The 24118-nt window shown below is 47.8% G+C and overlaps 2 protein-coding genes and 2 non-coding genes across 8 annotated transcripts; all 4 read left to right on the top strand.

Moving 5' to 3' along the window:
- Window positions 1–6365: 6365 nt before the first annotated feature.
- On the top strand, window positions 6366–6485 carry LOC125533432. Its single transcript, XR_007294306.1, has one exon. It is a non-coding gene; the product is annotated as a U5 spliceosomal RNA (small nuclear RNA).
- A 1966-nt stretch (window positions 6486–8451) lies between these two features.
- TRNAG-GCC lies at window positions 8452–8522 on the top strand. The gene has a single exon. It is a non-coding gene; the product is annotated as a tRNA-Gly (tRNA).
- Window positions 8523–11150: 2628 nt separating this feature from the next.
- Window positions 11151–22853, top strand: LOC125530320 (iron-phytosiderophore transporter yellow stripe 1-like). 5 transcript variants are annotated; one of them, XM_048694720.1, is made up of 9 exons: window positions 11151–11541; window positions 19089–19172; window positions 19623–20023; window positions 20116–20285; window positions 20617–20714; window positions 20849–20983; window positions 21101–21290; window positions 21401–21518; window positions 21620–22853. In XM_048694720.1, the coding sequence occupies exons 1-9, from the start codon at window positions 11237–11239 to the stop codon at window positions 22549–22551; spliced, it is 2433 nt and encodes an 810-aa protein (XP_048550677.1). In that variant the 5' UTR covers window positions 11151–11236; the 3' UTR covers window positions 22552–22853. The 5 variants fall into 5 exon arrangements, with proteins under 5 accessions (XP_048550677.1, XP_048550685.1, XP_048550705.1 ...); XM_048694734.1 differs by having other exon boundaries at window positions 11173–11541; window positions 19109–19172; XM_048694741.1 differs by lacking the exon at window positions 11151–11541 and adding an exon at window positions 13725–15541.
- On the top strand, window positions 16678–17844 carry LOC125530352. The gene is made up of 3 exons (XM_048694758.1): window positions 16678–16871; window positions 16952–17414; window positions 17494–17844. Exons 1-3 carry the CDS (start codon window positions 16861–16863, stop codon window positions 17566–17568), a joined length of 549 nt encoding a protein of 182 aa, XP_048550715.1. The 5' UTR covers window positions 16678–16860; the 3' UTR covers window positions 17569–17844.
- Window positions 22854–24118: the final 1265 nt, after the last annotated feature.

The following is a 24118-nucleotide window of genomic DNA, read 5'->3' as shown; positions in this document are numbered from 1 at the left end:
GATCCCTATGCGCTAGCCGGCGACAGTGCCAACGGATCCACGCAGCCCAGCAGCAGCAGCAGCAGCAGCAGCAGAAGATAGAAAACGATACGTACAAAGGGATAAAAAAGCAATCAACGGAGGCTCACTCATACTACCATCTGCTTGCTTTGCACGCAGGGACCTCAGCAGGATCGATCCATCCATCCGTCTGAAGTTTTTATGCCGCCGGCCGGTGTGTGTCGCTCGCCGTCACCGGTCACTGGATCGTGTGATCTGGGACGGTGGGATCCCATCATTACGGCCATCATCACAGCCGACTCACGGCGCTGTTGCGCTTTGCGAGATTGGGAGTGAGGTGCCACCAAAGTGGTAGTACTTGTGATGATGCCATGATGGCGAGGATGATCGATGAGAAGGGTGGATTGGACGATTGCCTCGAAAAATCACGGTGAGATGAGATGCAGCACTGCATCTGCATGTACTGGTGTACTACGTAGTACATACTACTCGTACACTGCATACACTGGTCGTGAGGTAGGTCTCTGTACGTCTCTCTACCAGTCTATTTCTACCGCTGCATGCAGCACGAGGTGATGTGACATGCCGGCCCCTCTGTCGCCCGATCAGCCTGCACAGCGTCAAAGCGTACAAATAATGCAAGCATACAGCCGAGCAAAAAAGCAAAAACAAATGTCAGTATAAAAATGGGGCCGGGTGTCGATAGCAATGGTCAGAGTGGTGGGTTAGCTTTGTTTTGGAACGATCAGATGTCAGTCGAGATCAAGGATACAAATGATAGAGTGATTGATGCTCATGTACGTGCGACTCCGTCTGACCCTCCCTGGCATCTTACTTGTGTGTATGGAGAACCACGCACTGAAAACCGGCATCGCATGTGGTCCATATTATCTGATTTGTGTGCTACCAGTGATCTTCCATGGATGCTCATGGGAGACTTTAATGAGGCACTCTGGCAATGCGAACATTTGTCTACTACCCCGCGGCCGGCCGGCCAGATTGCCGCGTCCCGTGAAGTGGTGCAAGACTGTGAGCTTCATGATCTAGGATTTAAAGGTGCTCCTTTCACCTATGACAATAAAAGGATAGGTAGAGCAAATGTTAAAGTTAGGCTGGACAGAGCCCTAGCTGATGATCGGTGGCGGGATATTTTTTCAGATGCGCATGTGGTACACTTGGTGTCGCCATGTTCTGATCACCTTCCGATCCTTGTTCATATGCAGAGAGAGGAGGCTATTCCGAGACGCCGACGATCAAGTCAATATGAGGTCTTTTGGGAGCGTGCGGGGGAATTACCAGAACTAATTGAAAAAGCATGGGCTGCCACACATACCAGTGGCAACCTTGCGTCGGTTACAGCTGGACTGAATGGTGTAATGGAACATTTGCAAGGATGGAGCAGAAGAAGATTTGGCAATGTCATGCGAGAGCTTGAAAAGACACGTAGAAGACTGGACCAGCTGCTGCAATCCAATGGTGACCAGCATGAAATCAGAAGACTCTCTGACTGCATGAATGAACTACTCTATAAAGAAGAACTCCTATGGCTGCAACGATCGCGGGTTGTTTGGCTAAAGGAGGGGGACCGAAATACTAAGTTCTTTCACAATAGATCTGTTTGGAGAGCACGTAAGAATAAAATCCAAAAACTGAAAGATGATGATGGAGTTTGGCAGTCTACACCGTCGGTTATGGAGCTGATGGCCTCGTCCTTTTTCAAGGAATTGTTCACCCGTGACCCATCGTTAAATGCAGATCAGATTGTTGGTCTTATAGAGGAAAAAGTAACGGCTGAAATGGACGAGTCACTTTGCAAAGATTTCTCGGAGAAAGAAATTGCGGATGCGTTGTTTCAAATAGGACCCCTAAAAGCTCCAGGGCCGGACGGGTTTCCAGCGCGGTTCTATCAAAGAAACTGGGCTGTCTTAAAGGATACGGTTGTTGCCACGGTTAGGCTCTTCTTTGTTACTGGACACATGCCGTCAGAAACGAATGCCACTGCTATTGTGTTGATCCCAAAGTCTGATCAGCCGGAGACACTGAAGGAGTTCCGACCCATTAGTTTGTGCTCGGTGCTGTACAAAATAGTGGCCAAATGCTTGGTGAACAGGTTACGCCCTTTGCTTGGGGAGATAATCTCCTTAAATCAAAGTGCCTTCGTCCCCGGGCGTATGATAACTGATAATGCGTTAGTGGCATTTGAGTGCTTTCATGCAATTGAGCATTGCAAAAAGGAACATGAATCTTTTTGTGCGTATAAACTAGATCTATCAAAGGTGTACGACAGAGTTGATTGGGAATTTCTTAAAAGAACGATGCAGAGTCTGGGTTTCGCCCCCCGATGGATAGATTGGGTAATGTCCTGTGTGACCTCGGTGAGCTATTCGGTAAAATTCAATGGAACCCTGCTTGATTCGTTTCTCCCAACAAGAGGTCTTCGCCAAGGTGATCCACTATCCCCTTTTCTGTTCCTTTTTGTCGCTGATGGCCTCTCTGCTCTGTTGCAACGGGAAGTGACCCAGGGTACAATCACTCCGCTGAGAGTCTGCCGAAGAGCACCGGGAATTTCCCATTTGCTATTCGCAGACGACACCTTGTTGTTCTTCAAGGCAGAGTTGGGGCAGGCAGAAAGAGTGAAGCACATTCTGGATGTGTATGCTAAGGGAACAGGGCAAATGATCAATCCAAACAAGTGTTCAATCTTGTTCAGCCCAGCGTGTCAGCAGGGAACCCAAGAGAGCATTAAAATCACTCTCCAGGTCACGCAAACTACCTTTGAAGCTAGATATCTCGGCCTCCCTACCCCAGATGGCAGAATGAGTAAAGGGAAGCTAAAAAGCCTACAGGAGAAATTAGCAAAAAGTCTGATGGAGTGTGGTGATAATCAACTGTCCATGGCAGGGAAGGAGATAAAAATTAAAGCGGTTGCGCAAGCTCTCCCGGTCTATATCATGAGTGTGTTCAAGGTACCTGCTGGCCTGTGTGAGGAGTTAACAAAGATGATTCGTCGCTTCTGGTGGGGTGCAGAAAAGGGCAAGCGCAAAACTCATTGGGTTAGTTGGGACAGCATGCTATGTCCGAAAGGAAGAGGCGGTATGGGATTTAAAGATCTTAGATTATTTAACCAGGCCTTGTTAGCAAGGCAAGCATGTCGACTTATTGAGTTTCCGGACAGTCTTTGTGCACAGGTCCTTCGAGCCAAGTATTATCCCTCTGGCAACATCACTTGTACAGTTTTCACAGGGAATGGGTCGACTACATGGCATGCCATTGAACACGGCCTCGAACTGGTAAAGAAAGGATACATCTCGCGTGTCGGAAATGGGGCAAACATTCGCATTTGGCGTGACCCTTGGATTCCAAGGGGGGCACCTTTTAAACCGATCACACAAAAACGCCGGTGTAGATTGAAGTGGGTCGCTGATCTTTTGAATGCTGACGGGACCTGGAATGTAACTCTTCTCCGGCAGCATTTCTTCGCAATGGACGTCGCGGAAATACTGAAAATCAAACCCTCTACCCGGATGGTAGATGATGCAATTGCATGGCAACCGGACAAGCATGGTCGCTTCTCAGTCCGCTCCGCGTACAATATGGCACGGGACGAAATCATTGCCCAGCAAGGTGTTGGTGACTCGAGCACCAGACCTGATGGTACTAGACCGGCTTGGAAACTGCTATGGAATTGTGGAGCTCCACCGAAAGTTTGCATCTTCGCATGGAAAGTTGTTCATGAGGCGCTAGCCACCCGGGCAAACAAGCATCGATGGCATATGGAGACAGCTAGTGTGTGCACGATTTGCGGGCAAGAGAATGAAACTGCCCATCATGCACTCATCCGATGCCCCCATGCTCGTAACCTTTGGAATGAAATGGAAAACGTCTGGAATCTTCCGCCTGATGATGCACTCAGAAATTCTGAACCGGACTGGCTGCTAATGCTCCTCCAAGAGCTGAATGACACACAACGCATGTTAGTTATCATGGTATTTTGGCGTGTGTGGCATGTGCATAATGAACTGACCCATGATAAGCCAATGATTCCGATTGAAGCATCTAAACAATTTCTGTGTGGATACGTGGACTATCTGCTCATGATCAAGCACTACCCGCAGGCGGACATCACTAAAGGAAAATTCCCGGCTGACCTGAGTGGATGTATCACACCGAGTACTCATATGACAGGCCGTTTACTTCCTGATGTCACATGGGTGCCACCTCCAGCAGGACATGTCAAGCTCAACTTTGATGGCTCTTACTCCCTCTGTAAACTAATATAAGAACATTTAGATCACTACTTTAGTATTCTAAACGCTCTTATATTAGTTTACGGAGGGAGTACGTCGCAGCAGAGGGCGAAGCGGGCGCAGGTATGATTTTACGTGACCACGAAGGACAGATAATCTTTGCTGCATGTAGATGGTTGTTCAACTGCCATGGACCTCTGGAAGCTGAGCTAGCGGCGTGCGAGGAGGGGCTTAGGCTAGCCCTGCACTGGTCCCAAGCGCCGCTACTCGTGGAGACTGATTGTGCCGAGATCGTAGCATTGATCAATGCTGGGACAGCGGACCGCTCCAGGAACATGCACCAAGTCGCCGAAATCGTTGAGCTGCTCAAGGAACGGCAAGCTGGATTTCGAAAGATTAGCCGTGTGCAGAACAAAGCTGGGCATGCCATGGCAGCAATTGGACGCGGACAACAGCGAACGGCCTGTTGGCTTGCAAACGCACCACCGGAGATTAGTATTATCGTTGCTGATGAATGTAAAACTGGTAACACTTGAGTAATGAAATGCTTTTCCCCCCCGCAAAAAAAAAGAGAAAAAAATATCAGGCTCAATCCAGATCTGGCCTTCTTGCATGCAGCCCCTGTTCGTTTTGGTCTACGATTTCTTCCTGTTGAACCAAAAAAGAGAACGTACATGGTCTTCTTTTGTGGGAAAGAAACCCTACAAGGTCTAATCTGGCGCATAGAAGATGGTGAGTGATTTTTCCCTGCTCTAGTATTCCAGTGGTTTTTTTGGTTTCCAATAGGTTTTTCAAAAAATTAAACAGAAACATAATTTTTTAATTAACCCTCTTTAAAAAACATATACATTTTCTAAAATTTGTGATCTTTTTATGTATTAAAAAACATTGTGAGCCTTATTTGAAAAGAAAAAGGAAAACCAAGGAAAAAGGAAAATAAAATAAAAAAATAAATGAATGAAGGGTACAGAAAACCACGAACTTCTCGCTAAATTTGACACAACGAACGTCAAACATGATATGCTAGGACATGCGGCCTCACTAAAATCTGGAAATGCGACCGTTGCCCGTATATCAGATAATTCTCATTTGGTGAGTGAAATAAATTTATATTTTTTTGCATTTCCAGATTTTAGTGAGGCTTGCATCTTGAGCACTATGCTTTGCACAAGAAATATGTGATTTGGAGTGGTGGTATCCCATCACCATGGACACGGAGTAGCTCTTTTGCCAAGTTGCAAGCCATGAGGTGGCGAAGGGGGTGCGAGCATGATGATGAGAACGGGGATTGGATTGGATTGTCTATCTACTGTTCTTCGTGAGCCTCGACGAGTCAAGACTCAAGAGGTGGCATCGGTGTGCATGTGCATGTACTCCTAGTAGTAGTACACTGCATACATACATACATACATACATATACATGCACTGTGTGAGCGACGTGACCGGGAGGAGGTAGGTCTCTGTGCGTCTCTCCACAAGTCCATTTTCTGCCACCACATCCACATGTGACACGATGTGATGTGAGATGCGTCCCTCTCTCCCGCCTTGATCAACATGCAGACCAGCAAAGTGTACAAAGATATTATATACTTCCCCCGTTCCTAAATATTTGTTTTTTTAGAGATTTCAAATGGACTACCACACACGAATGTATATAGACATATTTTAGAGTATAGATTCACTCATTTTGTTCCGTACGTATGTAGTCACTTGTTGAAATCTCTATAAAGATAAATATTTAGGAATGGAGGGAGCATTTCATTTTAGAAAAATACCGGGATATGAATAACAGCAGGCAATTGGTCTCCACGGGATGCGGCATTCGTAGTAAACCATGTGTGTTCGCCACGTGAGCGTACTCCCATCGGTGACCACCGCCGGGAGAAGCAAGAAAAACAGAGAAGAAGCAACACGCGAGTCTCTGTTGTTGAATCAGGGCCAGGCCCAGGCCCATCCAGTATTGGGCCTGGCAATTGCTGAGGCATCGACTCCAGCTGCCTGCCAGGGGGAGGGGAGGCTGTAGGAGCGCTCTTTTTAGTCCCACATCGCTAGTCGTGGGAGAATGGGTGGCCAGCGAGAGTATAAGAGAGCAGGCAGGGCAGACTGTGAAAGGCACGCAGCTGCGTGGTGAGCACAAAGCGAACTATTCTTTCGCCTTTTACTAAAGAATACCGTGTGCACGCCACAATAAACAGCATACGCTAATTTTTAAAGGGTCTTTCCTCTTTTGAGGAGGGTCCCACAAATCAAATTCAGAAAATTTTGAGTTTCATCAGAATGATTCATTTGTTAAACTGTTCTCTGAAGTTTGTGTTGGGATTCCTAACTCTTCATTTTGGTTATATCTCACAGCCTGCTTCCAATAATGTTACTCTTGACGATTGAGTTTTTTTATAGTATCTAATGTTTGGTTCTATCATATTTAGTTTTTTTTGTTGCTAATTTGTAATATTATTGAACGACGACAGCGGGTTTACTTGTTTCTTATGTGTGCTGTGCTTTCACATAATTTCCTTTTCTTTCGATTTAGCTTCTTTTAGAGGATTCTTTTGATTTGGCTGAGATACTGGTTGGTGTCTCCTTGGCTAACAAACAACGTTCTCGATGGTGTCCTCCGACAATTTTGGTAAGCACATTGCGGAATGAACTTCTGCAATGATGAGGGCAATTCAAGAACAGATTTTGCTCTGCTCACTGTTCTCTTATTTTCCCTTCTGTTCTAGTTGAAACTTTACTCTCTTTCCTTCTGTGTTTTGCCCGGTTTGGGGCCCACCACCAGCTTACTAGTATGTGTCAGTTCATAATCTTTGATGATCTGGTTCCTCTGTGCCTAGATACTATGTAATTCTTGCACATAGAACTCATGTGACAACATCTGCTTCTGTCCAAGGAACATAATCTTCATTCCATCATCCACAGTAGTACTAGAGATGTTTCAGCCTATACATTAGCGTCTCCTACGATCCGCTCAAGGCCGCGCTTGGAACGTACTAGTATTTCTGCTAAAACCCCTCCGTAAAAGTTACACCTGTGAAAGAAATAGGGATCGAAGTCAGATCGCGCTTGGAACGTCGTTTCGTCGCGCCATAGAAGATACACCGGTTTTCTCGGATACATATCTGGATTGCACAGAGGACTTGCTTGATCTGAAAGGCAACTAGATAGTAAATCACAGAGTTTGTAATGACATTAGCAGGATTCCAATATCTGAAAGTCCAAGCCTCATTCTGCTGATGTAGGGACTAACCTGAAACCGGCAAAGGCTTAAAGTTGTCAACTAGAATGTGATCTCACTTGTCATCACCCATTTGTATTTGAGTCGCCTAACTATGCTGCATGTGTGAGTTTCCACCCAATTCTTGTAATAGATCAGTAAATGTCAAAGCATGGACTTCACTCTACAACGTGGTTTTTGCAGATCAGTTCCCAAGAGTATAATCATATTTAGTCATTGGCATAACATGTGACACTGGGAAAGTAGTAGGAAGTAAGCAAAATGAGTTCTTACAGAAATCAAGCTTCAGACAGGAGCACATTGTGCCAAGAAGTTACAAAATAAATAGTGGTGCCCGCATAATAGACAAATCTGCCTATATTGGTTAATTGGGCAAAGGCTGTCTATGTCAGCGGCAATATAAAGACTGTCTGCAACAGCTCAGTTATTTGGCAGACAAATAATGACAATATCATATATAGAACTAATTATCTAATGCGTCCCTGTAACAGAGATGCCTACAAAGCCAGAGAGCCCACAACTTACATATTATATTTATTCAGAAGTGCAGACAAGAGAAACTTCAAGTAAGTAACATTATGGAGTACAGATTCAGGGTACACATATTTTATAAGGCCACTCAGGTTTGCCTCCTTTTATGGAGGTTCTTTGATAATTTTAGCATCCATCAAAAGAAATGAAAACCGGTCGATTTCAAAGAATGGTTCGCTTACACGAGGTATTGAGACTTGAAATCTTGGACAATGATGCCAGGGATGGTTGAATTAAGATAGTAGACGAGCGCATGGACAGACAGGCCGGAGTTCCGCCCCCATTTCTAGCTAGGAGCTGCAAAATCCATAACTCTTCATTGCATCATAGAGTATGTTCTTACATGGTCTACCTATACTGATAAAATAATTACATCACAGAAGCACCATTGGCCTAGGTCTGCGATTATTATATTCTCTAAAGAAATAGCACATAGCAGCACCAGTGGTCTAGTGGTAGAATAGTACCCTGCCACGGTACAGACCCGGGTTCGATTCCCGGCTGGTGCATTCTTTTTATTTTTCTTAATTATTATGACGTCTTCTCTCTGTATGTCACATGAATTCTGCTTTCTTTTGCACTTCATCACGGGCACATGCAACGTGCGCATGTAGTGATGAAGAAACGAAGCGCAATCCAGCAAGTGATACGAGCACCTTCCGTCCATGGAGTCAGGGGATGATGAATACTCCCTCTTATTCCTAAATATAAATTTTTATAGAGATTTCACTAAATGAACTACATACGGAACAAAACAAATGAATCTAGGAATGGAGGGAGTACATATCAGAGGTACTTGGTGAGATCATGGTGCGCTTGGTTCAGCACCAGCAGTGCTCGTCCCGGTAGCTCGCCACACCCTGCCTCTCGCCGCGACGTGGATCGCCTTCCTCCACTCCTCGATCCTCTCCCGCCAGCACCGCTCCGCCGGCCAGTCCTCGTACTCGAACTACGATGCAACCAGGTTGAGTAATGAAGTTTACATCATCTCCTTCGGTGAAGGCAGCTCGATCCGCCCCGACAGGGCTTCCGCCACCCGGCTGCTCTGGAGCTGGAACACCAGGAAAGGGCTTGCCTGGGCACATGAAGAATTCAAGATCGTCGTGTACAAGCATCCGCCGGGAGTATGTACTCCATTACTAAATATAAGTTCTTTTAAAGATTTTAATTTGGACTACATACGACTGTATATAGACAAACGTTTTCCCTACGATATAGATGGATTTTAGAATTTAGATTCACTCATATTGCTCCGTAGTCCATAACGAAATCTTTAAAAAGACTTATATATTCAGAAATGAAGGGAGTATATAAATGCATTTTCTTTTTTCTTGCCAATAGAGGGACGAAATTACTTCTCGTGGATGCACGGATGTGCTTACGCGAGAGGTAGGCCGTGCCTCTCACAAAAAGAAAAAATATATATGATTTTCTATCTGTCAATTAATTGCATGACTTAATCCTTTCCTAGTAACTCTCGTTGAAATCTCACGTGTTGCTCCATCCGTCGTGAGTAAATCTTGCCTCCCCGACCCACCTCCCGCCTCCCAACGCACGGGTGAGCCCATTCCTGAGCTCGCCGAGCTCACGCACCACGACGGCTACGTCCGCACCATCAGCTCCACCACGGTTACCATTACTCGGGCGTCACTGCTACGTCCGGCCCCCTGTCTACTGCACCAAGCATTGCTCTTATCACTGGACTGGTAACCCCCATCGCCGCCTCGGTCACGCACCAGGCCATACCCATCACAATCCCCTTCTTGTGTTGGTGCACCGTTTTGAGGCGGCAAAGAAGCTACACGCGCATCACAGGCGTCACCCCCTGGTTTGTACTCACCCGAACTATGGTTCATCTCTTCTTTGATTCATTTTTAATCAATTGTTTTGTTTTGCGTTACTTTTAGATGTAGTGTTTGCTTCGATGAATTTTGCTGAGCGTATATATGTTATATCTGATGTGTAGTGGAGCGTTGTGTCATCTACAAATTTTGGTTAATTTTTTGTGCATATCACAATAATCTGATGGGATTGAAAATTCCCAATATTGGCGGTAATGCGAGTGTTCGACTTGATTTCAAAATCTTGTTGCTTCCATCTAGGTTTAGATATGTTTTCACGATAGCACATTAGTGTTTCTTAGTTAGCACATTAGTGTTTATTAGTTTTGTAGCATCTATAATGCAATAAAGATGCTTCTGGACTGTAATTTTGTTTTTGCCTCCAAGTGCCAAAAAAAGTACAAATCTAAATGTTGGTGAGTCAAAACACCCATCCATTGTTGGTTAGCAATTTTTTGTTCTAGCTTGTAAACCAACATAGCTAATCAACTTCCATGAAATTGGTTTGTAGATCACAATATGATGCACCTGCATGTTTGTTGCAAGCATTGCTAATTTATGGTTGTTTTCACTAGGTATGGCTTATATTAAGATAGCAAAAACAAAATATGCTCAACACCGAAATCCTATGCAGACCCCCCCCCCCTTTCCCAGTCCGGCCCCGTGGCAGCGACGAGGGAGGAGGGGAGAAGGGCCGGGGGAGCTGGTGACGGCGGATTAGGTTTTCCCCCCTGGTCGCCATGCGGGGCCGGACTGGGAAAAGCCCTCCCCAACCAGTTTTAGCAGCACCTGGCCTCCCTAATGCATATTTGCTGGCTCCACCACTGCAAGTCGACAGGCCCAAGAAACTTCCCCGGTGGCTTGCAAGTCCAAACTGGCCCGTTAACCTCGTGTACTGCTACTACTTGTAGCCGTTCCCTGATTTCCTTCTCTCTTGCCTAGGAATTGGGCGGCTGAGGCCGGCTTGTAATCAGATAGATAGATGCGTGGGTGGTTGGGACGAACTCATCTTTGAATTCAAATCGTAACTAATTTCCAAGAAACCTTAGTTCATGTGAGCCACAACCAGAGAGTAGCTCACACCGGCCCTTGTAAATAAAATATACTATGGTGATCACCTTGTACTAAACTCCCAAGCTCAGGAGACGTGTGGATGACAACACGGATGGGATGTGGAATAGGATAAGGCAGGCGAAGTCGTCCATGCATGCCCACGAAGGCACGCATCGCATCGCTACAGGCCTGGTTGCGCATCTCATGGTCGCTATCGGCTGCCCGATTGGAATCATTGACCTACCCAGTCCAAAACCGTAGGTCTTCTCCCCTAAAAAAAAAAGAAAACAGAAAACAAAACCCAATACCAGGTCTCTCTTCCCACAAATATGCACACAGCCGCGGTGGAGCTCCCGCACATTTGTTTCCCTCCCTTCGTTATTCTATCCACGCAAGTCCGCGAGGCGACCAAGGCCGGAAGCGAGCATGGAAGTCGAGAGAAGCAGCACCGACGCCGCAAGGGACCCGGCGCCGTCGTCGTCCTCATCGCTGGCCGACCTGGAGACCGCCAAGAGGCGGCCGCGGCGGCTTCCAAGCCGCCCAAAGAGCTTCGTGCCAGCCGTCTGCGTCCTGGCCGCGACGGTGCTCGCAGTCGTCGTCTTCTCCGCCGACTCGCCCTGGTCCTTCCTGCAAGGTACTCCCTCCGTTTCTAAATTTTTTTCAGAGATTTTTTTATAGACTACATACGGATATATGTATATAAACGTATTTTAAAATATAGGTTAAGCTTGTTTTGCTTTGTATATAATTTATATTAAATCTCTAAAGAAACTTAGAGTGTAGAGCGCTATGATTGGAGTTCCATCGAGTTGCTGAATTCATTCTTTTTCTCTTCCTTGGGTCAAGTGCCTATACTATACCATTATAGTGATAGTAGTGGACGCACGTCAAAGTCACAATTTACCATGTGCCACTGGACAGTGGAGACTCGGTAGCTAATTAATTGAGCATGTACTCCCAAGTCCACCGTATTCTCTTTCACCTAAACTATAAAACAGGCTGGACTAGGAATCCCTTTCATGGGATATAGTCTAATTTCTCCTATCAAGGCAATTATCAAAATCATACTTTCTCTGTCCGAAAATACTTGTTGAAGAAATCAAAATATCTAGAAGTATTTTAATTTTAGATACATTTATTTTATTCATTTCTTCAACAAATATTTCTGATTGGAGGGAGTAAATCAAAAGCTGATGTAGAGCAACACCTATGCCATGTGGTGGTAATAAAATGTTGAAATTTCGACCACGGGTTTGCTAATAAAATGTCTCTTTATCTCTAGACGCACCTCCATCTGACCTCACCGCCGACCAGCTCCTCGACGGCCTGCTCACCGCAGAATTCAGCAAGCGGTCGTGCCGGAGCCGGTACGAGTTCGCCAGCTACCACGAGAAGAAGAAGAACGCATCGCATAAACCATCCCCCTACTTACTTGGCAAGCTCCGGAGGCACGAAGCCCTACAGAAGCGGTGCGGCCCTGGCACAGCCCCGTATAGGGCGGCGGTCCGGCAGCTCAAGTCCGGTAAGGGCGCTGCCGCCACGGACTGCCGCTACCTCATTTCCATTAGCTACCGCGGCCTCGGCAACCGAATGCTCGCCACCGCTTCGGCCTTCCTCTACGCCGTGCTCACGGACCGTGTCCTCCTCATCCACCAGTACAAGCAGGACATCAGCGCCCTCTTCTGCGAGCCCTTCCCTGGGACGACGTGGCTGCTGCCCTCTGGCAGGAGTTTCCCTTTGGGGCACCTCAGGGACTACGGCATCGGCTCCAACGAGAGCCTCGGCAACATGCTAAAAGCCAACGTCATCTCCGTGGGTGCCCACGGGAACGCGTCGTGGTCGGACGGCGGTGATCGCCGGCCGCCGTTCGTCTACCTGCACCTCGAGGGCGGCTACGACTTCCACGACAAGCTCTTCTACTGCGACGAGCATCAGCTGCTCCTCCACGGCGCGCCGTGGTTGCTGATGAAGACGGATAGCTACCTCGTCCCGGGGCTCTTCCTCGTCCCGTCGTTCCAGGACGAGTTGGGCAGGATGTTCCCGGAGAAGGACATGGCGTTCTTCCACCTCGGACGGTACTTGTTCCACCCGGTTAACGACGTCTGGCGCGCAGTCACCAGTTACTACCGCACCAACCTCGCAGGCGTTGGCCAGCGTGTCGGCATACAGATCCGGGTGTTCCAGAAGAAGCCGACGCCGCTACAACACATACTGGACCAGGTCCTCTCGTGCGTCCGCAGGGAGAAGCTTCTCCCGGAGATCACGTCGTCGTCCAAGATCAACGCATCCGACCAGGCTATCCTGGTCACTTCCTTGAGCGCGTGGTACTACGAGAGGATCAGGGAGGAGTACGGCGGAGGCAGGGTCGCCGGCGGCGTGCACCAGCCGAGTCACGAGGGGCGGCAGAAGTGGGGGGACACGTCCCACGACAGGAGGGCGCTGAGTGAGATGTACCTGCTCAGCACCTGCGACGTGCTCGTCACCACCGGCTTCTCGACGTTCGGGTACGTCGCGCAGGGGCTTGGCGGGATACGACCGTGGATCATGCCCAGCACACCCATCTGGTCCGAGTCCGACTTGGCTGAGAAAAAGGAGGTACCGGAACCACCGTGTGTGCGAGCGATGTCCGTCGAGCCGTGCTTCCACTCACCGTCCTACTATGACTGCACGGCGAGGAGGGACGTGGATGTGGGGAAGGTGGTGCCGTATGTGCGGCACTGTGAGGACGTGAGCTGGGGGATCAAGATTGCCAACCAAAGCAGCTAGCCAGTGCTAACTTGTAGGGAATATATATATTGTCTCATATAAAGGCATCACAGGTTCTAGCTAGGTGGTTAATCTAGCTAGTGTAGATGAAACAAATAGAATTGTTCCCCAGCGCCAACACCCTCCACCTGTACGACAAGACACTCACAATCTCAAAACATGCCCCAATTGGGCCCAAAAACACCATGCATTTAGTCATCGCAGTCCGCCCTTATATCCAATCTACTAAAAACGCCATGACACACAACGAGCATGTGATTGCACTGGAGCACATACCAAGAACGACTCCCGGCTTTCGGACAAAGTATGAAATATATTGGGTGCAAACCCAAAACGTTAATTCTTTCAGGTCGCAAGTGTTGCATCGTTCATTATTATCAACAAACAAAAACATGCATCTCGATTGGCAAGCACGGACGAATTCTAGCTCATAACGTAGCTGCCAAGATACAATTAATTGTGTGCAAAGCGGAACAACACATGCAGTTCACATGGTTTATCGCTCGGAGAAGTCTGTTTTTTACTATTTCACTTTGGCACTGTGTAAGCTCGCTAAGTGCCCAATCCGCTTGAAGAGCTATGCGAGGTCAAGTAGTCCAATAACCAAATAAAAGCATTACAAGGTGCTCCCTTCGTTTTTATTTACTCTGCATATTAGAGTTGACTAAAGTCAAACTTCATAAAGTTTAACCAAGTTTATAGAAGAAAATATAAACACTTATCGTTCAAATTTATATGATGTGAAAGTACATTCAATAATAAATCTAATAATATTAATTATTTATTGTATATGTTAATATTTTTGTTTATAAACTTTGTCAGAGTTTATAAAGCTTGACTTTGACCAAATCAAATATGCAGACTAAATAAAAACGAAGGGAATACTATACACAAACAAAGAAAGGGACAACTAATCATATCATAAATGCTCAAGTTTTAATATTTCGCATGCAATCCCAATGTCTTGTCATAGAGGCAAAAAAGCGCAACTACAAAAGTCATAGCGAGTGAAGAAACTGCAGAGATGGGCCATATCAAGGCGAAGGGGCAAATTATCCGAGGTCACTCACTGTGATCAACCTCGTCATTCAAAGTGGGAAAGGTGGGAGGCCAGATAGTCATAAGGGGAAAGATAGTTGTACAATATATACCCTACAGCCTGATCTCATATACCGTCTCCCTCCTGCTCCTCATATCAACAGAAATGATAGCTCTACTTTCAGAAAGACGTTTTTGCGTGAACTGCAAACACGTTTTGCGGGCCGGGAGGATGCGGGGTCTGCTAGAGTTGCTCTTAGCTAGACCAGGGGCTGAGCTGGGGTCCCCGGCAACTAGGGCCATGGCCCGGATTGCAACGAAAACTCCGGCCCATCTTCTACGTGGAAAAATATTGACCCGGGATGCAGCGCAAGTTTTGGTCAGCCCAATGCAACTCGCTCGCCCAGGAGAACATGAGAGCGAGGACCAGGGTTGGGACTGTGTCCCGTCGCTCGCTGCCCCCCTCTGCTCGCTCGATGCATCGCTTGGCCGTTGCGGCAGGGGCGCGCCGCCGCCCCCGGCCCACGTCGCCTCCTCCAGTCTCCAGAGGTTCCAGTCCTCCGCCTCGCGGGACCGTCGGCCGGCGACCTGGCGCCGCCCGATTTCTGCTGGTCGGAGAACCACTCCTGCTGCTGATTACTCCTCGTTGTCGGAGTTGTATGGAAGCAGGAGACCATCAAATCGGCCAACTGCATAAATTCTTGCTACTGAAGAGAAAACTGCAGAAGAGACCACCAAATGTCGGATCTTGATTGCCGCTGGTCGGAGAAGAACTCCTGGTCCTGATTGCTCATCGGCGCTTCTGCAGCTCTCCTCGGCTAGCCAACCTGGTAATGTTTTGTTTTAGGAACAAAATAGGAAGAACAACTGACTATATGGTTTACCAATTGTTTGCCACTGATTTCACATTTTAGGTCTAAAGATGAATATATTTTATCTATTAATAATCTCAACACTGAAGCAAATAAGAAATGCAAATCTCAAACCTAATAAGCTCCTACAACCGAGCTTTCTATGCCATTACAACAGCTTTTCTTTGGTAGTTTTTTTTTGACCTAACATTTTTGCCCCTCCAATCCTTGCTACACCACTGTACTATACTATATATAAACTGAAATTATTTCTAAATGTAGAAATAGTATCGTCAACACAGGCCCATTTAGGTGGCTTACAGCCATCCCGAGTAATCAAATATAACGTGCCCCCTTGCACCCAACGATATATTATACGAATTTCTTACACACTATCACTATTCTCTCTCTCCACGGCTGTTTACGTCAATTCTAAACAAAGGGCCCTTGCTGCTCAAACTGAAAGAAACTGTGTTTCTTGTCACTTGTGTCCAAAGTCAACTACAATACAACTGTACTTCTTGCCACAATCATTGTTGCAAAGCAGGGCAAAGCGGCTTGAGTTAGGCGTACTGTTCTCCTCTATCTTAAAGCATCTCTAGTAGACACCGCATTTCCGGCAAAACTGTAAAATAATTGCCGTTTTGCCGTTTTGGGCCGAAAAAACGCTGCCAGACCAGATACCATAAAACTGACCGGCCTGCAAAAAAATTTGAGGGGCGCGGCAATTTCCCCCTCCGGAACTGTCAAAAAGGCATTTGCGTGGTCGGCCCGAAGGCGCCCTCTATCCCTAGATTGATTTGGCGGGAGGGACATTTCACCGCGGCAGTTCCGGCTTTCCCCCTCCGCCGCCGGCGCAAATCTTCACCTCCCCGCTCCGGCAGACCTCACCGCGGCCTCCAGTGAGGCCATGGACACCCCCGACTCCACGCTCATCACTGTGGAAGTAGGGTTAGCCAAATCGACGGCGGGCAGCGCCGCGGTGGATCTCCCCACTAGTGATGTTGTGGGCGCGTCCGAAGCTTCCTCCGGCGTTGTTCCTCGCAAGCGACTGAGCAACGTCATCGTGCAGGGAGGCACGCCCGCTCCTGCCGCCACCGTAGCCGCCCCGAAGAGGGGTGCTCGCACTACAGCTCGCGCTGCCGCTCGCCCTACCATCGTCGGTAACATTGGTGATACCGAGCCGGCGCAGCCTGTGAGGAACGTCGTGGCAAAACGCAAGCGGGCGCCTGCAGCCAAGAAGGCCCCTGCGAGTTCTACGCTCGCCCCCTGCCTCCGCCCCACCGGTGTTCGATGAAATGCCTGCAAGGTACGTCCGCCCCCACCAGTTTTGATTGTCGCCGTTCGGGTTTTAGCTCAATAATTTGGGGACTATGCGACTCTTTGTAGCTCCGACTATGCGGCTCTCCTTGAGGTAAACGCAGTGAACAATGAGAATGCACCCCTCGAAGATTATGTATACGACAAGATGGACGGCGGGGTACACGGTGGCGGCGATGAAGAGGATGAGTTGCAAGAGATTGAAGGGGAGGTCTTCGAGGCATCGCAAACAGCAACATATAGCAAAAGGTCGAAGAGCTATACCCAAATAGAGGATGAGGTGCTGATCCGAGCTTGGGAGGCCGTGTCCCTCGATGCCATCCACGGCACCGACCAAACCGGGAAGAGGTATTGGCAAATGATAGAAGACAAGTTCTTCCGGTTGATGCCAAGGAATGTTGAGCCGACACCACGCACCTATAGACCACTCCAAGGAGGTTGGGATGTGATCAAGGCGGCGGTTAGCCGGTGGTGTGGATGCTTGGAGCAAGTGTACAATGCACCTCCAGGTGGCACTAATGAAGCCGATTGGGTGAGTGCTTTTTTCCTTAATCATATTGGTGACGATGTTTGCAAATGATAGTGCTTTGACATAGTTGCTTTGGTTGTAGGATAAAATTGCAGCCGCGAGGTATAGGGACATGCCGGCATCCAGGGGCCAGCCCTTTGCATTCGAGCATTGTTGAGCATTGCTTAAGAAAAGCGAGAAATGGAAGGTGAGGGATAAAGAAGCACCACCGAAGAGAGGTACCTTCACCTTGTAGGATGATGAAGAAGATGATGAAGGAGGGAGAAACAAGGTTAGGCCGGATGGCAACAAGAAGGCCAAGGAGAATATGAAGAAGGAGTCCGACGCATCAAGTTTGAGAGACAAGATAGATCATATGGTGCACTCAAATGAGTTGATGGTTACCATGACTATAGAAGCAAAAAAAAAGAGTTGGCAATGAAGAGGTCTCAAGAGAAAGAGGAGAAGTGAACCTAATCAAGGAGGAGAAGTTGTGCAAGGCAGCCGTGGAAGAGGCGGATAGGTTGCGCAAGGCCGCAATTGAGGAGAAAAGAGCCCAAGCCGAGGAAACCAAGGCTCTTGCCAAGCTCATTGCCAGGAGAACAAAATCATGACCATGAACCGTAATGAGATGGATGCGCTAACCTTGGAGTGGCATGATTTGATGAGAAAGGGGATCTTGGAGCGAAGAAGGATGGCTTCCAACGGTGGTGTTGGTGCTGGTGGTGTTGATGGTGCTTGATGGTTGTTTATCAAGGTTTCACCACTTTATTGTTGTTGTTTTGATGCAAAAATGTTCAATTCGGTTCCCTAGATGCTTAAAACTATATTATTTGTTATTTTTATGTGAGAACTATATATGTTGAATTTCCGAACTATTCTTGTTAATTGTCGGAATTTCTTTTGAATTGTGCAATTCTGTTTTTGCGGTTTGCAGGTCCATTCTTGCCTGCAGCAGAACAAACACCGCAATGCCGAACTATTCTTGTTAATTATCAGAATTTCTTTTGAATTGTGCAATTCTGTTTTGCAGTTCGGCATTGTGGTGTCTGTTCTGCCGCGGGCAAAAATAGACCTGCAAACCTGTTTGTCGCGCCCCTCATCGTAGGTTTGCAGGCTGACGGAATGCGGTGTGGGCTAGAGATGCTTTTATCCCGGCAAATCACGTACCTTACCAATTCCAAGCTGTGGAAGGAACATTTCTCTCTCGTTGACTCCCTAAAATATATACGAGTTGTACAATGTTATTTAATCGTCACATTATTGTCCCCCTAGTGCTATTAACAGGGCACATTATTCTCTGTCCCAAGTCCCAACAACCGTTAGCGTGGCCCAGATCGACTGCTGCCACCGCTAGTCTTTCTGCCATATTTCTTTCTTTATTTGAGAAATTCATAGTCAAACTACTCATAGTCATAGCCAATGGAAATGGCAACCAGCTTCTTTCTGGATACTAGTACATCATTAACAACGAAAAAATAATAAGATTGGGATGCAACCAGATGTTAAAGAATTTGGGTTCATCTCTACTTGGGCGGTAGCCTTCTCCTGCCAAGAGAATCAAATACTTCAACACACAAGAAAAATATAGGAAACAGCTAGATATAGGAAAAAAAACAAGAGAGTGGACTTTTCCCAATGATTCCCTACATAAAACCATACCATCGGCAATCACTAACATCAGGATCTCATCCCCAGCTTGGATTGTCACGAAACAGGGCGTGACTTCCCCGGAAACCAGCTAGTCGGCCGAGCGGTGTGGTTTCTTCTTATCTCGTTGAGGTAAGCGATCTTGCATGTTAAATTCTTCTGCCGCGCTGAAATTGAAATGCTCCAAATTGGGTCATTCTTAAGAAACGTTTTTTTGAACTCCCTCCAATCCGAAATTCGTGTCGCCAGCTTAGTAGGAATTTGTACTGACCAATCGTTGTTTCTACGACACTTAAATCGTTAGAGCTTGTCTACTGTTACTTTGCGTCCTTTGCCTTCTTCATTATGTTTTGGAGTCGTAATGTAGCTTTGGGATTTGTTATCGCAGGGTTGCTAGGCTAGCTAAGCCCCTGCTCTGCTTTATGTTTCTTATTTGAGCCTGAACTTGTATCGAACTACTAGACTACTGCTCGGCTTCGACCTGGTTTCTCTAATGGAAATCGGAGGGGAAACCCTCTTTTGCTAAAAAAAACGACACTTAAATCGGACTGGAGGTAGTATCATTTTTCTTCCTGCATGCAGAGGCAAGGAGCAGAGAGTGGGCATGGACGTCGTCGCGCCGGAGATGGAGAAACACGAGGCCGCGGAAGGCGACATGGAGTCATCAGATCCCGCGCTCGCCGCGGGGCCGCGCGAGCACGAGCTGGAGCCCGTGGGGCGGTGGCAGGACGATCTGACGGTGCGCGGCATGGTGGCAGCGCTGCTCATCGGGTGCATCTACACCGTCATCGTCATGAGGATGTCGCTCACCACCGGACTAGTGCCCACGCTCAATGTCTCCGCCGCGCTGCTCTCCTTCCTCGCGCTCCGTGGCTGGACCAGCTTGCTGGACCGCTTCGGCATCGTGTCACGACCCTTCACCCCACAGGAGAACACCATCGTCCAGACATGCGGCGTGGCCTGCTACACCATCGCTTTCGCCGGTTAGGGCCATGCATATCCTGCCATGTCTTCCTACTAGTATCAGTTACTAGCTTTGCACTACCTGATTGGCTATTTGAGTGATGCATTGCAGGTGGGTTCGGGTCAACCTTGCTGGGTCTAAACAAAAAGACGTACGAGCTCGCCGGCGACTCGGTGGCCAACCGGCCGGGGAGCTACAAGGAGCCAGGGATTGGCTGGATGACGGCATTCCTCTTTTCTTGCTGCTTCGGTGGACTCCTCACCTTGATTCCCCTTAGACAGGTTCCGCTTCTTTTTTAAATTGAATGCATAACAGATTTGAGTGTGCTTAACTCTAGTTTGCTGCTCGGTTGCCTCTCGCTAGCTTCTTTATCCTCCTGTTTGTGCACGTGTACTCCGTTGCTAGGATTAACGTACACAAAAAATTAGATGAATGAAATAAAAACAATAACCAGCGAGCAAGCAAAAAATAGAGTTGGAACCTCTGCTGCTCTAATTCCTCAAAAAGAAAAGGGAAAAACAACCAAGAACTAGCAACGCCATATTATAGAATTGTGCCCGGGCGGTTCATCGGCCTTTGTCACTAAATATGAAACATCATGCATGTTTTCAGGTATTGGTCGTCGACTATAAATTAACTTACCCTAGTGGGACGGCAACTGCAGTTCTTATAAACGGCTTCCATACCACCCAGGGAGACAAGAATTCAAAGTATGTATATTTGTATATTCTGACCTGAGGAGTTATGCCCGTCGCGTTGTTCTTTCAGACATTAAATTGGACAATATGGAGTGACTACTTGATTTTATACAAATGAATTAATCTTTCCTTTACATCCATGATAGGAAGCAAATACGTGGGTTTCTGAAATACTTTGGGGGTAGCTTCATATGGAGTTTCTTCCAGTGGTTCTACACCGGCGGCGATGCTTGTGGGTTTGTTCAGTTCCCTACTTTTGGTCTCAAGGCCTGGAAGCAGACGTAAAATCCTTTTCGCAATTCTGCTCCTCATTGTCGATCGCCATTACGCTATGTTTTGTCAGATTCGTGGTGTGCAGCAGACTTTCTTAATTAGTTCGCCACGTTTTGTTTTGTCAGATTTTTCTTTGACTTCAGCATGACATACGTCGGCGCTGGGATGATTTGCCCACATATAGTAAATGTTTCCACCCTCCTAGGTGCAATTCTTTCATATGGAATATTGTACCCACTCATCAGTAAAAACAAGGGTGATTGGTACCCTGCAACTGTAAAAGAGAGCAGCATGAAAAGTTTGTACGGCTACAAGGTACTTATTAATTGTAGCATAATCCTTTTCCTTGGTGGCATTTTCCGTTAATTAATAGCAACAGCAGTCATAGTTTATCTTCATTAGTAACAATTTTCTTCACCATCCAGGCCTTCATATGTATCGCTCTTATCTTGGGGGATGGACTCTACCAATTCATCAAAATTATTAGCATCACTTTTAAGGGCATGTATCGACAATTTAGCCGTAAGTATATCAGTAATAGAGGTGAGGACAGCAGGACAACATAAATCCAGTACATTTGTTCTTCGACATTTTCCATTTTAGAATCAATTATGTTGTTCTAATGTTGACTGGATGAATTACAGCGAAAAATATGGACAATACGGTCTCACTCGAGGATATGCAGCGCGATGAGGTCTTCAAGAGAGGCCATCTCCCCGCTTGGATGGCATACTCTGGGTATGCCGTGTTAAGCGTCGTTGCAGCGATTACCACGCCAATAATGTTTCGACAAGTGAAATGGTACTACATAGTTATAGCCTATGTCGTAGCCCCCATGCTTGGATTCGCCAACTCTTACGGCACAGGGCTTACTGATATCAACATGGGGTATAACTATGGGAAGATTGGACTCTTCGTCTTTGCGGGTTGGGCTGGCAGGGACAATGGTGTCGTTGCAGGCCTTGTTACTGGTACATGTGTGAAGCAGTTGGTTCTTATATCTGCAGATCTGATGCATGACTTCAAGACGGGTTATCTAACAAAGACATCACCAAGATCCATGATGGTGGCACAGGCCATTGGTACGGTCATGGGCTGCATCCTTGCTCCCCTTACGTTCATGCTCTTCTACAAGGCATTTGATATTGGCAACCCAGATGGTTACTGGAAGGCGCCGTATGCATTGATATACCGTAATATGGCAATACTTGGCGTGGAGGGGTTCTCGGTGTTGCCGAAGTATTGTCTAGCACTCTCTGGTGGATTCTTCGCATTTGCAGCACTCCTCAGCATCGCAAGAGATGTCATGCCACACAGATATAGCAAGTATGTGCCCATACCCATGGCCATGGCAGTCCCATTCCTTGTCGGCGGGAGCTTCGCAATTGATATGTGCGTCGGAAGTTTGGTGGTTTTTGTCTGGAACAAGATAAACAAAAAGGAGGCTGGTTTCATGGTCCCTGCGGTTGCATCCGGTTTGATATGTGGGGATGGAATATGGACATTCCCTTCTTCCATACTTGCCATTGCCAAGATTAAACCACCAATTTGCATGCAGTTTACACCTGCACCCTAGAGAATCATTTCGTTCAAGAATGTGGGGGCAAATACACAACTGAAGATTTATACTGGGTAGCCAAAGATACATTGTATTTCCATAGTAGTTTGCCGTTTAACTTTATTTGCACCGTGTTGTTTTTATTCCAGGTGATTTAGTATGTGAGCTATCTAGAGATGATATATTGGTGTGTGGTTTACGTCTTGTGCATAAATGTACATCTGATGGATGGTGTATGTGTCTACTGAATTGGTGTGAATACAGGATATAAATGTACTCTATACTTGTGGATTATTCGGATAACTTACATTTTCCTGGTACTACACGATCCATAAGGTATAGCTTATGTATTGTACTTATTGATCACTGGGTATTTTGTAAGCATGTATAAATGGAAATCCGATCACTTTGCACATAAGTGTCCTTACAAACTGGAGTGGGACTTCCGCGCATGGCGTACTTGAGCGAGGCCAATGGTCCATCAGGCCTTCATGGTAGGTGGTTGCTTCCATCATTCACGAGTAGCAGACCATGCGGCTAGGGGAAGGAGTTGCTAAGATCCTACATTTCATAGACTTTCATGTTCCTCTTCAGGAATTTCTTTCTCTGATGCGGTGGGTCCGAGGGGCCGCGCCAGAAGCGGCGCCGGCCCATGACGATCTCCTCCGATGAGGAGACAACTGACGACTTCCAGGTTGGCCCCTCTGGCCCGGCGCAGTCTATGGATGAGGGCAGGGCTGACGCTCAAAGCGAGCCCCCGAGGCTGAAGAGGCTGCTTCGGGGCAGCAAGGCCGGGCCCTCCGCAGAGAGCTCCGGAGCAGGGGGCTCGACCACCAACCCCCTCAAGGAGAAAAGGCGGCCGAGGGCTTTGATCTTCTCTCCACGGTGAGTTTTATATGCGGCCTCCCTAGATCTTGACTTCTTGCATTTTCCTGACGCTAGTCATGCTTTTCGTAGGGCTGCCAGGGGCCCGAGGCCGAGCGAGGTGCCGCCAGCCCCCGAGCTTGTAGGAGGCACTGATGCCGCCGGTCCCGCAAGGGACCCTCTTCTTTCGGAGGCCACCCCGGTGATGCCGGAGGACAGGTGGGTACCACAAGAGTCGCCGCCTGCGACGACCGGTGAGGGGGCGAATGGTGGTGCAGGGCCCGCCTCACCAGGTGCAGCCCCCACACCGGGGGCCGAGGAGGTCATTCCACCCGAGGAAAATACTCGCGAGGGCCTGGGCCATGCTCAAGGAGGGGGCCCGGCGAGGCCTGAAGGGGAATCCGCGGCGCCGCCCTCGGCGGGTGCAGGCCCGCGCCACCAGGGTGGCACCGATGCTTGCCCTATCATGGTCGATGACGATGAGGAGGAGGAGACTGTGGAGACGCCCGAGGTGAAAACCCAGGCCGCCGACGCCTCTTCTGTCGGCGCGACTGATGGCACCCCTAGCGCCGGGCCGGCCCCTCCCCGCCAGCCGCCGGCACCGGGCGCTAGCACACCGACGGGGGGTCAGGCTGGCGCTGATCCTGATCTTAACGCTCTCTTCGACGTGGGGAGCTTTCTCGATGAAGTTATGGGCAAGGATGCTTGGACCGTCCGAATC

This window comes from Triticum urartu, chromosome 1, assembly GCF_003073215.2.
Source record: "Triticum urartu cultivar G1812 chromosome 1, Tu2.1, whole genome shotgun sequence".
Classification (NCBI taxonomy): Eukaryota; Viridiplantae; Streptophyta; class Magnoliopsida; order Poales; family Poaceae; genus Triticum; species Triticum urartu.
This window is presented reverse-complemented; position numbering and strand designations above follow the sequence as displayed.

Excerpts from the sequence above, each read along its gene's own strand:
- LOC125530352 (XM_048694758.1), top strand. Across the intron at positions 17,415-17,493 it reads GCACTAATGAAGCCGATTGG|GATAAAATTGCAGCCGCGAG; the intron begins GTGAGTGCTTTT and ends CTTTGGTTGTAG.
- LOC125530320 (XM_048694720.1), top strand. The coding sequence starts at position 11,237 with ATGCACACAGCCGCGGTGGAGCTCCCGCACATTTGTTTCCCTCCCTTC. Across the intron at positions 20,984-21,100 it reads CTCAAGGCCTGGAAGCAGAC|ATTTTTCTTTGACTTCAGCA; the intron begins GTAAAATCCTTT and ends TTGTTTTGTCAG. Across the intron at positions 21,519-21,619 it reads TAAGTATATCAGTAATAGAG|CGAAAAATATGGACAATACG; the intron begins GTGAGGACAGCA and ends GATGAATTACAG.